The sequence below is a fragment of the Coffea arabica genome, chromosome 8e (assembly GCF_036785885.1).
Source record: "Coffea arabica cultivar ET-39 chromosome 8e, Coffea Arabica ET-39 HiFi, whole genome shotgun sequence".
NCBI lineage: Eukaryota > Viridiplantae > Streptophyta > Magnoliopsida > Gentianales > Rubiaceae > Coffea > Coffea arabica.
Genome location: NC_092324.1, coordinates 51,619,919 through 51,635,521, shown reverse-complemented (window position 1 = coordinate 51,635,521; position 15,603 = coordinate 51,619,919). Strand labels below are relative to the sequence as shown.

The window sequence follows — 15,603 nt, the reverse complement described above, 5'->3', positions numbered from 1 at the left end:
GGTTGTCTATGAATTTCATTCCAAAAACTACCGTATAATCGTCCATTAAAATGATGGTGAAGGTTGTCATCCCAATCCATTGTCCCAATTTGACGGGTACATTAGTTGCTATCCCGTCTAATGACACCCACTTTTCATTGCTGTCTTTGAACTGATCTTTGCATGGCTCCCATATTAGACCCAATGATCATGCGGTATTGTCACTCGTATAGTTGACATCTGTACCCATATCAATCAAGACCTATACCTTGCATCTGTTGATTCTGGTGTCCACATACATTTGGTCTCACCTTTGGTCATCCACCATTGCTTCAACCGCGCTAAGCATCATACACTTGAGTTTTCGCCATTCCTCCTCGTACTAGCATTCTTGAATGATAGCATGTAGCAACTTTCTATCTGGAAATCCCTTGAAAAATCTAATGGGTCTTGACATGTATAGCAGTCGAAATTCTTGATCTTGCCCTTGTTGCCTTGAGCCCATTTAGTTTCATCTGTGGCGGAAGGAGTTTTCAACCATTCATGTGATTTCGCAAGATTCGAGTGACAATCTCCCCGACTTGAGCCTTGGTCGGATCTCTTTCTTTTGTCCCTTCTATCATCCCTTCATAGGATCTTATATAACTTGGATACAACCGTTGTTTCAGCTAAATCTTTTACGTGCCGGCTTTGGAGTTGAAATTTGATCCATGATCGCAATTTGTCCATAAACGTGAAGAATACGTCCTTTGGTGACATATTTGGTATCTCTAGCAAGAGTTTAGAGAACTCCTTCACATACTCGTGGACATGTTCGTTCCTATGTTGTAAATGATGAAACTTGGCACGAGTTTCATCTTCCATGTCTGCTAGTTAGAATTGCTTCTTCTGCTCGTTCTTGAACGCGTCCCAAATAGTGACGACGTCAGACCCTTTCCTTATATCATTACACCTTCTTCATCACCATATTAAAATTGAATCCTTCAAATATAATGGGGTTGTTTGCAGCTTGCCTACTTCCTCCATGATGCCAAGTGTGTCAAAATATCATTCCAACTCGTACAAAAAATTTTTTGTATCACATCCCATCCTTGCTCCACTATAAGTATCGAGTATGTGGCACCTCGACCCTAAGTGTAGATACGGTGGCTCCCATTGTTCTTTGTATGTTTAATTTGTCTAGTTCCAAGCGAAACCTTTGCAACTCCTCTCGAATGTACGAAGGCTCCGTGATCGTTGCATTTGCTAGCCAACTGTGCTCTAGATACATCAAGCTCCATATTGGGATTGGCAAGCTCCTCTTGGAAAGACAACATATTAAGTCTAATCATCTCGTTCCCTTTGAGAAGTCTACCAACAGTCTTATTTAGCACGACTTACATGTTCCCACATAACTCTTCCACCTCAGATTGCGCTATGCATTCATTGAACTCAGCCCAACAGTCTTGGTGATTAGTAATGGTTAGCTCTATCGTAGTTAGCCTCTAGTCAAAAGCGGCCAGCGACTCTTAAATGGCGAACTTGTCCTGACGGCCCTTGCTTCGAGTAACCCTCTCTGGTTCTCGCAAGACATGCTTATTCTCAACCTCTCATTGTATGCTAGTATCTGATATAATGGCTATTCACTTGTCACCTAAACCCACGGTATCAGCACAGTTCCGATAACAACTGTCATGGGCTGTTTAATGTTCTATAAATAAATAAAACATGCAGCACTAGAGATTATGAAAGCCTGAAATTCGTTGTGCATTTTATGTTTTTATTTAAAATTGAAGGTGTTGCAATTTAGTTGTTATTATATAGTTTATGTGTTTACTTGTTTCTTGTGATTAAATAATTTGAATATACGCTATATTAGTATTGGATCAACTTTTATAGGAATTAACGCTAGATTAAGAAACTAGTGGGGACATAACATGATAATCTAGAAGTGAGGGATAATTGTTAGAGTAACTTTTGACAACTTACATGTGTTTGGCATGTAGAGATGACAATTTTGCTAAGTGTTGGTAATCAACCACAAGACATAAACCTCTTTAGTGAAAGCTTTCTTTTGTCTTTCTCCATTGTTTAGCCGAGAGAAATAAGCAAAGTTGAGAGAAAAATTAAAGTTTTTCTTCCTTGTTTCAGCCGAGAGACTAGAGGGAAAGGTGCAAGATTTTTCCTTGTCTTGCTCCAACCTTCTAGCCAATAGTGAGAGAGAGAGAGAGAGAGAGAAAGCTTGAAATCCTTGCCCTTTCTTCCTTGTCTTGCAGCCAAGAGAACCCTTGCCTCCTTCTATTTTCCCCCAACAAATCAAGAAGAGAAAAGCTCCAATATTCCAAGTTTATTCCAGCCAAGAAATTGAGTGGTGAGTGAGAAGTTTTGTTCCTTTTCTGAGTCTTGAAACTGAGGAAGAAACTAGGAAAGTTTGAGGGATTTCAACCATGACCAATTCACAACCAAGGGGAAAGAGCTTGAGAAAGATTGGAGAAAATTTGCTCCATCCCTCTTGTTGCAGCCGAGAGAGAAAAGAAAAAAGTGGAAAGCTGTCAGTCTTGATTCTTCAATTTTCAGCTTCAATTTCTTGGGAAAAAAAAGGTAAAAAAGTGCTGTAAATCTTTCCTTCTTCCATGCCTTTTTAAGCTTTAAGGATGTAAGTTAGATTTGAGCAGAAAAGAGAAAGTTTTGGTGAAGAAAAGTTTCAATTTTCTTGCTGAAAATTTTGCTTAGCTGATGACAGAGTTATTGTGGTAGTTGATGACAAATTTTGTGAAGTTTTTTTGGTAAAATGCTTAGCCGAAAAAAATATGTAATAGAACTAGATTATTGCTAATTCCTTCATTTTATGTTGGATAAATGATATGCTGTGTATTTGGTATTGTCAAACAAGTGGAAGGTTGAAATTTAGGGTGACAATCATCCCCGGGTAGGTTTAGTAAAATGATCATTACTTAGTGTACAAAAATCGAAATTGAATGCCGTTAATTGCATTTGAAACTAGACTCAAAGTATAAAATTTGAGCTTCATTTTATAAACACACCAAAAATTGGCAATATTAACTGAAAATTCTGTCTTGCACAAGTAAAAACTAGAATGTTGTAATAACTTGCGACTCAATTTGGACCAATTTATGAACTGAATCTATTTGAGGTATCTTCTAAAGATTGTTAGTACTTCAAGTCTAGTTTTTAAGGGGGTAATTTTTATAATTTATTGGCATTTATAATTCGAGTTATGATTTTTCAAAGAAATGATGCTTATTGGAAATTTTGTTTTGTTGGAACCGTGGGGAAGAAGCTGTGATTTTTTCAACTTTATCCCTAAAATTTTAGTTGTAAATTGACACATCTTGACTCTATATACCTGCTAACACCTAAATCTAGTCATGTATGTGATATTTGAGGAGTTAAAAGCATGAAAAGATTGACTTTTAAAGCATTTTCAAAGCCGAAATTTCTAGACAGCAAATCAAGAAGGAAAGCTACGAGTTTCAGTTCTTGTTTTTCAAAAATTTTGTTAAATTCTATCTAAAAGCACTTTACATACCTATTATCTCTTTTATCTTGACATGCATGTAGTGTTTTGCTTGAATCCAAATGAGATAAGTGCCGATTTTTGGAGGAACCTTGCTGAAACTTTTGTTTATGTTGATATTTGAGAATCGATGGAGTAAAGTTGAGAATTTTGTTTTAAAACAGAAATTTCTTGAAAAGTTTTGCTGGACTTTGAAGCTGCATGCCCTCATTTCAGTGTTTACGTGATTGTATGATGGATCTTGTTTGATAATTTGGAAGATTGAATGAAATTTTTGAAATGAACATGACTGAATTGCTGATTTATATCCAAGAGTGTGGCTGTGTTTTCTTCCAGTTATTTCTATTGTGCAAATATTATTGTGAAATGGAATTGTGCAAATATTGGTCAAGAACACTCTATAATCCTTCATTTTACCTTGTATTTTCTACTTACTCTGACTAGAGCAAGAAACATTGAGTTTTAGGGAAAGAAACTCGAGCTGTCAGCTATTTGAGTTTGTTTTGGACCGATTGAAATGGTTGAGGATTTCAAACTATTTTCTAAATTTTTTGGGAACTCCGACCAAACTTTAAGTTTAAAACAACCTAGAAAGTATGATAGTAAAATGCATGTTAAATTGAAGAAGATCTAAGCTAAGAACTAATGGACTTTAGATGGAAAACATGAATCACATTGTGCTAAAAATTCTGTTTCAAATTATCTTAAACTCGTACTTAGATTTTAGGGTCTAACTTTAAACTCTAAAATAGAAATTTATCCAAATCTGACTAAAATCCCATTTACACTATCTCATAAGAGTTTTGCTTCTAAAATGATCTATATAACTTAAATTCACTGATTTTTGGAGAAAAGTTTGAAGTAATATTGGTGACAATTTCTATCAATAGTAGTTGAGAGAGTGAGGACATGGTTTCCAACCTTATTTTCAAGAATTTGATTATAAAACTATATATACCTTAACCTACTTCTTTGAAAACTCTTCTAAACTAGAATTTTAAGTGATATTATAGTCGGTTTGACTAAGATAGTATTTTTGGAGTGAAAGTTTGTAGCGGAGAAAAGTTTAGTACTTGTAGTTTGGGCATGTCTCAGGAGTCGATGGTGAGTTAGAAGGAAAACCTATAATCGAGGTGTGACGATCCACTTCATTTGGTGAGTGTTTCAATGGTATGGTCTGATTTGTACTTGATTCAAATGCTGTTTTGATAAGATTATCGATTGATTGAAATGCTAGCTCTCTTGAATTGAATATTGGTTAGGCGAGTGTATAATTTATCGCACTCGACTTAATTTGACTATATCGCTATCCTTCTATTTATATGTGAAAGATATATATGTGCTTGATTTGAAGTCGTTATACTAGTAATGATTGAATTTCTGACGGAGTTAAGTGCTACGTCCGAAATAGATGGAAGCCACCTCTAGAGTTTGAATATGAATATTGCTATTAAATTTCTAATGGAGCTACGTGCTCCGTTCGAAATGGACGAGAGCCACCTCTAGAGTCTTACTACATTCGAAATAGACGGGAGGCACTTTTAGAGTCCGAATATGGATGATTGATCTTGAATAATTGAACGGAACTAAGTGTTGTGCAGTGCTAAGTGCCACTTGCGACGGGGGTCACCTCTAAAGCCCGTACGAGCCACCTCTAAAGCCTGTATCTATCCTGTATCTTTTAAAATTGATTGTACTACGTGTTATTATTTGGTTTGCTCATGTCTGCTCCATGAAAAACGTGATCGTATCACTGTTAAATGATATCTCTGGATATTTCTTGTTACATGTCAAACGTGATTATGTCTTAATGCGACTTTTGAGATACTTATTAGTTTGCTTATATATTTTCTTGGAATCTCACTAGACTTTTAACTCATCCCTTTATTTGTTTTCCTTAACAAGATACGGGACGAGGCTGTGCATATTTTGATTGTTGAGATGGCTAGCAGACTCATCAGGCCAAGTACTAGAGATATACAACACGATACGTATATCGATGATATCGTGCATGTTTTTGGATTATGGTCGACCAGAGATGGTCTGAGAGAACAATTTTTGGGGTCTCTGTGATCTGAGCTCTTTTTCCTGAAGTCTATGTGGCAACAAGCTTCACAATCTTTTCTTTTGGTATACGATCCAATTGGTGTTTGAACTACAAACTATCTTCCCTGTAACTATACGTGGAATTTTAACCTCTGCTCTTACAGTTTATGCACAAAAAGAGAGGGATAAAAACGTTAAAAATAATGAAAAGATGTCTAAAATTCTCCTGTTGCTTGCATCTTCCTCCTTCCTTTTAGCAGCCAAGTGGAAACTGGTGTGCTCTTAACGGTGGTCGAGCCCCAAAAACCGTTTTAGAAAAAAAAAAAGGACAAATGTTCCGGCTGCCACACGAAGCGGCAACAATTGTAACTCTTCTTTTACCCAAAAACGAAGATAAATGGACGCCTTGAGACAAATTTCCCTGTTTTTGGAGTCATTTTATGTATTATATTTACCTGTGATTATCACCATCTTCATTGAATGGGAAAGCATATTTGTCGAGTGGGAATCAAAATTGTCTCCAACAATTCAACATTATTAAGTGTGGTTCATCGTTAATCAGCAGTTCCCAGAGATTTTTTCCTTGTTTTGTAGAAAAGCCATTACAAGAATTTCATCAAGGAAAAACAAAACATTAGAATCATGGTACGGATAAGGTCTGGGATAAATTTTTCTCAAACTTGAGCTCAAGGGACAACCAAAATAAGGGTGGACCATTCACAAAGGTTTTTTTTTTTTTTGGCCAAACTCTTATACGACACTCGAATATTGTTGAAAAGCAGAAATAATAAGGTTACAGTCAGTGGCTTCATGGATAAAGTATTGTTATTATGGTCGGATGCCTTCAGGTTAGGTGCTGGCTAGAAATGGCCGGAAAGTACCTATGTGCTCTCGCGCTTTGTTTAATTTGTCTAAGAACCCAGGGAAAGAGATAAAAATGGATTAAGGTTTCGGATAAGAAGCTTTGCTTTAGAATATGCAAACGAATTACCTGCTGAATTTAAGGAATTTGGAGCAACTAACAACAAATTTTCAAGCTAGAAGCCTATATAATTTTTAACTCAATCTCCTGACCAGGCAGGCTTGAGTAGGGAGGGGAAGGTAAAAAATAAAAATAAAAAGTAACTAAAAACAAAAAATAAAAAATAAAAAAGAGTAGAATAATTAATTGTTTGGCATAATTAATTTGCCAACTCAGATGTATATCATGCAACTATAACTCGCTACTGTAATCATAATTAACCAATTGTTTGACAAATGAAAAGATCTCAAAGCCACTTAGTGTTTGCATCTTCTCAGACTTATTATTGTTACAATTGGTAGACTTATTATTGTTACAATTGACGTATGAATGATTAGTAGACTTAATTATTGCACACCTTGTATATGAATAATCCAGCACAATTCGATTCGTTTATTCTTTCCCACAGATTTTGAGTTCTGTTCTTGGAGATCTTTCAATATTCACCTGCAGCTTGTTGGAGCGGCCTTGAATCATTAATTCTTCACCTCCACTTTATTCGATGCGTTTATTCTCTCCCACAGATTTTGAGTTCTGTTCTTGGAGATCTTACAATATTCACCTGCAGTTTGCTGGAGACGGCTTGCATCATTAATTCTTCATGCAGAGTATCGACTCGCTCATCCATGTACCAACCGCCTCCAGTTCGTAAATGATAATCACCACAATAGAACCTATAGGGTGAGCGGATCCACAGTCGTTCAAGTGCTGGAGCATTTTTTACCAAATAAGTAGCAAAATGAATTTCATTTACTGTCCCGTGAAATCCATTAAATTCCACTTCTTTTAATTGACCAAGGCGTCTGGGAGGCCATTCTCTTCCTCTTTCTTCATTGAAACCTCGACAAAGTAACTAAAGCCAAAATAAATCAGTCAGGTTCTTAGCTAAATGCATCGATAGAACATGTGATGCCCAACCTTCTAAAATGAGAAACCAAAATGAGGAGAGTGAAGAGTACATCATAATAAGTTCAGAGAAAGATGTACACTAATAATCATTTATTTTTATTTTATCAGGTCACTGAAGATGCACAAAGAAGCAAAACCAAGTATTTTAGTCACAATAACAAGCAATGATTTTCATAGCACGCTTTCACTTCTTTCAATTTGCCAAAATCATTCAATTAATATCTGCTTAAATTATAACCTTCAAACATGAATTAAGATTGGAGAAGAGAATTTGGTTGAGTGAAAAGTCATGGACATCAAAAGAAAGGTCACCTTGGGCAAAGTTCCTACACATACTGTGGCATGAACAAGAAGTAGAAAGGAGAGAGACAAACAAAAAACCAGGAGAACAAAGTTTGACGGGCAGTTAAGTTGTTTCTCCATGCCAATGGACTGTGGCATCAACAAAGAAGGGTGAAAAACAAAAGACCAACAAGTGATAAATTGGTATTCTTTCACTTTAAAAATCTTCCCACAGATTGCAACAGTAGAGTCGTGATTTAAGCAGCATTGTCTCTTCAAAGTGACACCATTGGAAGTCACACTTCTGACTTGCATCTTTAAAAGCAGCGTGACAAAAAGTGCAAAACACATGCTGTGAGAACGTTAGAAGAACAATTGTTATTTCCCAAAGTTTACTCTGAAATAAGTACCTATGGATCAGCTTTATTCCATAGGCCTGTTTATTGGGGTAGGAACAGGGAGAGTGGGAAGGGAGAAGCAGGGCTCAGAGAAAGAGCAAAGCCATGCCAGGATGCAAGGCTATAGCTAGTAAGCAGCAAAAATTAGGAGTCACTATAAGCATGCAGACACTTATTTGATATGTCAACTGCCAACTATTCACATACTGCATTCTAAAAGGCAGAAGTGGAGCTTAAAGAACAAGCCAAGCCATGCAAGGACGTTGGGATGTAGCAGGTAAGCAGCAAGGTTCACCTTCAAATTGGGACCGACTATGGAATAAGCATGCAAACACTTACTTCAACTATAAAATATTCACATACTGCATTTTAGAAACAACACATCCATCAACAGCTAAAACAGAAAGCTCTTATACAGAATGAAGAGGAAAAAAGACATGCAAAGGTATCAACATCTAAAGAGAGATTTACATCTTACAAACTGGATATTGAAACGATTTTCAATCAATTTAACAAATAAACGAAATATCTTATACATTACAAATCCACAAGATGTAAGAAAAAGATAATCTTGTACATTATGGACATTAATAGCAATGCTACAACTAGGGCCACCAACAAACCTTGCCAAAGCAAAATCTTATCTAATTCTGCTCAACCAAACAGATGCTCAGCTCAGATTCCATCCAATATCAATTTTATAATAGAAGTGGAAATTATATAAACAAAAAATTTCCTTCCTTTTCTACAGATAAATTGTTTATAATTCGATGGAAACCCCTACATCTGATGTCATAGAGCTAAAATTGACCTTGAAACAAATATGTCAAACCTCTAATCATCCATGCAAATCACGAATATATACACATAAAACATCAAAAGTTGAAAGGAAATCCAGTCATTCTGGTTTTGCTAACTTTCGAAATTTAAAGTCAACCAAACTCTCGATGGAAGATTGGCCTAGATTGTAGTCAAGCTGATTTGACAATAACCCTAGTTGAGGCAATCAACTTAAATGCTTCATATAAGCATCCATGACTAACATCAATTCACACTGAAGGCCATAAGGCTGAGCTTAAAACACTAGAATACTGCTTCTGAGTGAAGGTCATGGACTTAGAGAAAAAAAATTAAAATGGGGCAGTACAAGTAGAAAATATGACAGTTAGAGAACGCTGTAAAAAAGACATTCAGAATGGCAAAAAGAACAGTTTCACAGAGTACTTAACAAAGGATATTATCCCAAATAGACCTAAGGAAATGGAATCATCAAGACTAAAGAAAATTCATTCAGCATTTATTCACTTAGCAAAAAGCACCACAAATTTTAAAAGCAAACTAAATGTAACAATGCCATTTTGAAAATCCAATCTCTTCAAAGAAAGGGCCAATATCTCTTGCTTTAGTTATTCTAAGTCAAAGAATATTAGCCTTTTACAATGTTTCCAAAAAGATGGTAAAAAGACGCTAACTATAAATCAACCCCACCCCCCACCCCCACCCCCCAAAAAAAATCTCACAAAGAAGGGGAGAAAATGGGAAAAATTAATAGATTTAGTAACTAACCTGCAGACGAAATTCTTCTAAATGTGGACAAGCCTCCAAAATAGGCACAACATTCAGTAGATCAGGTGGAGACTTCATTCCTGGGACAAAATATAATGTCCTAAGATTGCTGAACATATCCATCTTTCCAGGTGTATATTTTAGCTGAATCAAGAGAAACAAAAAGCATGAATACCACTGCCAAGAATTGGACACAGAAAATGATGATTGCCATAGTCAATACAAACCTTGTCACTGTTTGTTTGGAATAATAAGTTTTTTAACTTAGGACAGTCCTTCAGAACTTCTCCAAAAAAATAAGGTATGGAACCATTGCCAGTGAAGGTGATGCGTGCATCTTCTAGTTTGGGAACACAGAGCGAAAACTTTATCGGGCCATTGTGAAAGAAAGAAAAAGTAATCAGGTTGCCAGCACAGATATCAATCTCCTCCAAACCAGGACAGGAATGAACATACAGAAACTTCAATTGGAGACACGGACCAGAGATAGAAAGCTTAGGAGTAAGTTTACAAAATCCGAGTCTAAGAGTCTGAAGGTTAACACAAGAAGACAACATTCTCGGTAATTCTCCATCACTCAGGTGAACCAAGTCTAAATAAAGGCCCTCAAGGGAATTAAATTGGGTAGGGAAACTTGGTTGCAAAGAACAAGCCAATAAGCGCAAATGTTTCATTGTAGCTACTGCAGTAAGAAGCCGAAATGAGACAGGGAAAAGCTCACCCATGTTGGATTTTGCACATTGACAAAGAGGCAAAGAAGAACAGATAAATTTGAGGTCAAGTTCCTGAACATCTAAAGTAGCTACAACCTGCATCCATTGAGTGAATTTGGGCTCAAATTCTTTCATGAAACAGCATGAAATTCTCAAATAAGTTATGCTTTGACCTGAATAAAGCTGTAAAGACTGATCTACAGCTTCCAAAAACCTAAACTGTACCCAATGGCTACCCATATCGTGAGAGCAATTAGGCCTAAACATGTCAAGGCAATCTAGGTGGAGTTCAGACCTAACTTTGCAAACATTTTTCCACCTTCTTGACAAAATTCTTGTCCCAACAGCCTCTATCAAGTCCAAACGTGAAAGGACATCTGACAGCAAATCATCTGGCAGTCGACTGATACTATCCTCATTCGCAAGACCATCATCAGCCTGATTCAAAATTCCAAGCAGAACACAATGTACATGTTAGGAAAAAGAATCTATCAATACATCATACCCACTAGATAAACTAGCAAACATTATAATAACAAACTTTTTCTGATAAACAACTTATCCTTTCCAAAAATACACTTTCAAATTGCTTAACATAATAGAGCAACAATTGCTTCTTTTCCAGAGGAAAACAATAAGATTTAGCAGATATGATTACAAATGCATTACTATGGGGCTGTTTCGCTTGCTTTACATTTAACAAAAAGGTGTTTAATCAGAATTAGCAAAAGATACTCTTGGAAAGATTCAGGATTTCAGTTCTCAGTTCATTTGCCAATTACAAATAATCTAAAATGTAGACACAAAAGCAAACAAGAACATCAAAAGAACCGATGCTGGAAAATTAGAATCTAAAATCAGTTGAAAAGTCAAATGAGAACACCCCCCATTAACATAACAAGAGTGCCCTGCCACTTTTTCCAATGCTAATGTTTGATTACGTCTTTACCCACTGGAAATCTTCTTCCTTTCATTATTATTACAGAAAATATATCTCAATGTTCACAGAAAAGACACCCAGATTCAACTTGAATAGTTACAGTCTACTCAAGAGTTAAACCAAACTGTAATCAAGTTAAAACTAAAGACATAGATTAAACACAAGTCACCAGGTTTTTCATCAGAATCTTAAAACTGTTATTACAGTCTAAGAAAGAGCAATTGAAAAAGTTTATCCTAACTAATAATGGTAGGTCACTTGGTTTTTTTGACAACTCATACTTACCTGACCATTTTATTGAGTCAAACTAAAACTCAATTTTCACAAAACTTCTCAATAAGCTCAATAAATTGGTCCCTACCAACCAAGTCTCTTTCAGTTTTTGAATGTATGTCCTATTATTACAGAATAGATTTTCTCTTCCATAATATGATTCCTTAAGCAGCGCCATACTATAACTGTCCAAACAGCAGAACAAGCAAACATCTTTCTTGAGGAAGCAAGACCTATCAATATTTGCCAACTCGTCTTTGTCTGACGACTGCCTCAATTGAAAACTTGGGTCGGCTCATTTTCATAGGTGAGGTTTGCCCATTGGACTTAATATCCATTTGCGCTCTAAACACCATATCTGTTTTCTTTTTTCTCTTTGTACAAACAATAAAGAGGCTACTTCTAATGTAACGAATAAAACTAACATATATTGTGGCAAAGTGAGCTTCGACCATCATTGTGCTAATAATTTTTTCTTACAACTGTTTATTCTAGACTTGGATATATACTAATATTCCCAATGTCTCAAGTTGAGTCATGGGAATGGCTTGTGAAACTTGGATACTTGGAAACAATGGGGTGATAGGAAAATTAGATAATCAATAGCAAGTAAACAGGTGGAATTGTGTTCATGTTTATTAATCAAAGTCTTCCATTCATTTTTAAAAAATGGGTTTCCTTAGAAAAGTATGAATATTATGTAGCTATTAGTTGTCATATGCTTCTTATTATATTTCGTGATCAAACAATGCATAGCATATTGCTACCAGAGTAAAACAAATAACTGAGCATAAGTACCTTATGAACAAAATCTTGCTCGTGCTTTTCTTGCAAAACAATTGCTTTCCCCTGTCCACCAAAAGATTTAATTGCTTTCTGAATGGCCGCCCCAGTTGCCGCCACGAGGATTGCAAAAGGCAAAGCTCTGTTTCCAAACCAGCACATTGTTGTTTGTTCCTGAAACAATAACGAAAAAGAACTTCTTACATATTGCCAGAATACTTCTATAGTACCTCTGCGGCCAACGGGATGCAATTTTCACATTTAATTTACAAGCTCAAATCCAAAAAAAAAGAATAAAATAAACTAACAAAAATTTGATTTTCACTTGTTAATAGCAGTACTTATTAACAACTACTCCAAACCCAAAAAAGAGAGAACGAAAGGAACTGCCTTTGCAATAACAATTACTTCATTTTGCTGTCTCCAACAGCAAAAACTAACAAAGATGCAATCTTTTGAACCAAAATAAAACTAACAAAGATACAACTTTTGCAAGATAATTTATTTCATTTTGCTGTCTCCAACAGAAAAACTAATAAAGATGCAATCTTTACATGTTAATTGGCATCATGGCTAAGATTAAGCAGCCCTGATAAGGGGAAAGAGGATAAAAGTATACAGGAAACAGCAAAGATATGAATTTTACTTGTTAATAGGCAATACGGGATAACATAAAGCATCCCCTACCAGAAAGAAGATAAAACGAGAGAAAAGTACTTTAATTTCCCTGACCTCCAACACCAATACCAACGAAAAGATGCAATTTTGACATGCAATTTGGCATGACAGATTAACTTTAACCAGCCCGACCGCCTATTCCAAAAAAAAATTTTTTTGAACAAAATCAAAGATTTTACTCTTATAATACATCTCAGAACAAAGTATCCAATGAAAAAGTCAGAAGTCAGTTAATATTTATAATTCACTGCAGTTGAACACGATGAGAAAGACTTGCCACCCAAATTACGCAATTGAGGAGACTTGCCACCCAGATTGCAGAGATTCACAAAGCAGAAAACCACCAAACGGTCCAAACCGACTCAGTGAAGATGCACATTAGCTTACGTGGAAGCTGCTCAACCCTACATATTAAAAGCACCGAACGCTGAGGAACAGTAGAAGTGTCGTGCCCTCGGTGTTCGAGTGCTGAATTGTGATTTCCAGCCAAGCCTGGGGGCAATTTGGGTTTCATTGGTTCTCTGTTGTAGGTTTTGTTTCCTTAGTGGTTCCCTTTGTCTTTGTGCATGTCAGTGGGGCCATTCCTAATGCCCCTCTCAGGTCAGTTTATTACGGCTTAGCCTAGGATGGATGTTAGCCAAAAGACGATAATAGCCCTACCAACAACAATTTATTCCAGTTTTACAGCATTATTTTTTTAAGGTGTTTTATAAAATATTTTATTGTAATAGTGTATACGGAAGAATTTTTCACTATAAATGTTTTTTGTGAAATTTTGAGAGGTATTTTTGAGATACGTTTTTGGATTTTTTAAAATTTAAAACTTTTTATACTATTTTTTAGCCTACTATCGCCATTATTTCATCCCTCTCTTTTCTCTTCCTTATCCTTCTCTTTTCTTCTCTCATTTTTCTTCTTCCTTTCTTTCCTCCCCTCGTCCCTGCCTCCCTTCCCCTTCCCTTCCCTTTTCCAGCCACGTCTCACCCCTCTCTTTTCCTCCCTCCTCGATCTAGTCGAGACCAAATCAAGGCCTTTGGTCATGACATCATGGCCAGATCATAGGAAGGGCCCTCCTTTCTTCCGCCACGTCTCGCCTCTCCCCTTTCCCCCCTCTCCAATCTAGTTGAGGCCAAATTAAAACCTTGGGCCACGACATCGTGTCCAGATTATAATGTCACGGGTTACTAAATATGCTATAAGCAAACACATTGTATGGCATTAACGATCGTCCAAGACTTAAATTTTGAATGGTTACTAGTTTAGTCTAATTTCTAAGTGTGCAGAATTGATGCAGAAGCTTAAACATAAAGAGTAAGAAGAATAAGGATGAAGGCTAGAAGGAAAGCTCTATATTATTTGAGACTCCAAAAGTTTCCAAAAGTTGCCAATAGCTAGTTTACAAATGAGAGAGTTTGACCTATTTATGAGCAAGTCAAGAATTCTTTACATGACTCTAAAAATTCTACCAACTAAACTACCCAATTTGTTTATTTAGATTGTTCTCTTATTTTATGCTACATAAGTGAGAACTTGTAGAAAGTTCCGCACCTTACCAATTCTAAACCCCTTATGTACAAAACTCTTGAACAATCTAGAGTGTTTCGGAAGTCTCTAAATTTTGCTACACATTCCCTATAATGTTTGGAGAAACTTCCATGTTTTGGCCAGAGCTTCATGGCTAACCACTTGTTTAGGAGATTAGGTTATGGATTTACTACTAGTCCTAGTCTTTTGCATGGACACTATGTACAGTGGGCATGACTTGGATGGCCAAGTCTGGTCACGAGTGGGGATAGACACGATCGCGTGCGAATTGGGTGCAATTCTTATCATCCTCCCCCACTTGAACAAAACATCGGCCCTGATGCATTTGGTGCTCCCAATAGTCGTCGAAATTTGTCCTGAATCATGTACATCTTAACATCCTCCTCTTGTTTCGGTCAGAAGAAGTGATGTTGTATTACATTCAGTGCATACTTAGGTCCTGTTTCCTCAACACAATATTCCCGTATGATGTCCTCGCGCACATTGTCACAATTTTGCTTGTACACGGCATGCTCACTATGAAGGACCCCTTTTTTGTCAAGCCAATATTTGGTGGTCTTGCCTCTGGCCGCTAATATCTTCAATGCTTAGATTTGTGGATCAATTTCATATCTCTTTTATATGTGACCCTTCAATGCTACGGTGCCCTATGCACCGTCTCTCTGTTCGATTGGCTTGTGTGTTGCAGCCCCTTCCTCAAGCTTGTCCTCACATATTTTCCGACCCTTCACACCTTCCCCCTTGAGTTATTGCAGGCTCACCTCGTTCTCACGGGAAACATTCACAACACAATGTGCCCTTTCTTGCGTAATTAGCATAGTGTTTTCGTGTGGCACCATGATTAGTTTAAGGTTGTCTATGAATTTCATTCCAAAAACTACCGTATAATCGTCCATTAAAATGATGGTGAAGGTTGTCATCCCAATCCATTGTCCCAATTTGACGGGTACATT

General features: G+C 36.6%; 1 protein-coding gene and 1 long non-coding RNA gene across 7 annotated transcripts; one reads left to right on the top strand and one right to left on the bottom strand.

The window, feature by feature from the left end:
* Positions 1 to 2,044: 2,044 nt before the first annotated feature.
* Positions 2,045 to 5,773, top strand: LOC140012542 (uncharacterized). Its single transcript, XR_011819727.1, has 2 exons — positions 2,045 to 2,559; positions 5,402 to 5,773. It is a non-coding gene; the product is annotated as an uncharacterized lncRNA (long non-coding RNA).
* A 972-nt stretch (positions 5,774 to 6,745) lies between these two features.
* LOC140012879 (putative F-box/LRR-repeat protein At5g38386) lies at positions 6,746 to 13,648 on the bottom strand. Of its 6 annotated transcripts, none has more exons than XM_072061326.1 (6): positions 13,383 to 13,645; positions 12,443 to 12,601; positions 10,732 to 10,869; positions 9,946 to 10,527; positions 9,719 to 9,862; positions 6,746 to 7,416 (listed from the first exon to the last, which is right to left on the bottom strand). In XM_072061326.1, the coding sequence occupies exons 2-6, from the start codon at positions 12,587 to 12,589 to the stop codon at positions 7,072 to 7,074; spliced, it is 1,356 nt and encodes a 451-aa protein (XP_071917427.1). In that variant the 5' UTR covers positions 12,590 to 12,601; positions 13,383 to 13,645; the 3' UTR covers positions 6,746 to 7,071. The 6 variants fall into 6 exon arrangements, with proteins under 6 accessions (XP_071917427.1, XP_071917429.1, XP_071917426.1 ...); XM_072061328.1 differs by having other exon boundaries at positions 9,946 to 10,083; positions 13,383 to 13,639; XM_072061325.1 differs by having other exon boundaries at positions 9,946 to 10,869; positions 13,413 to 13,648.
* Positions 13,649 to 15,603: the final 1,955 nt, after the last annotated feature.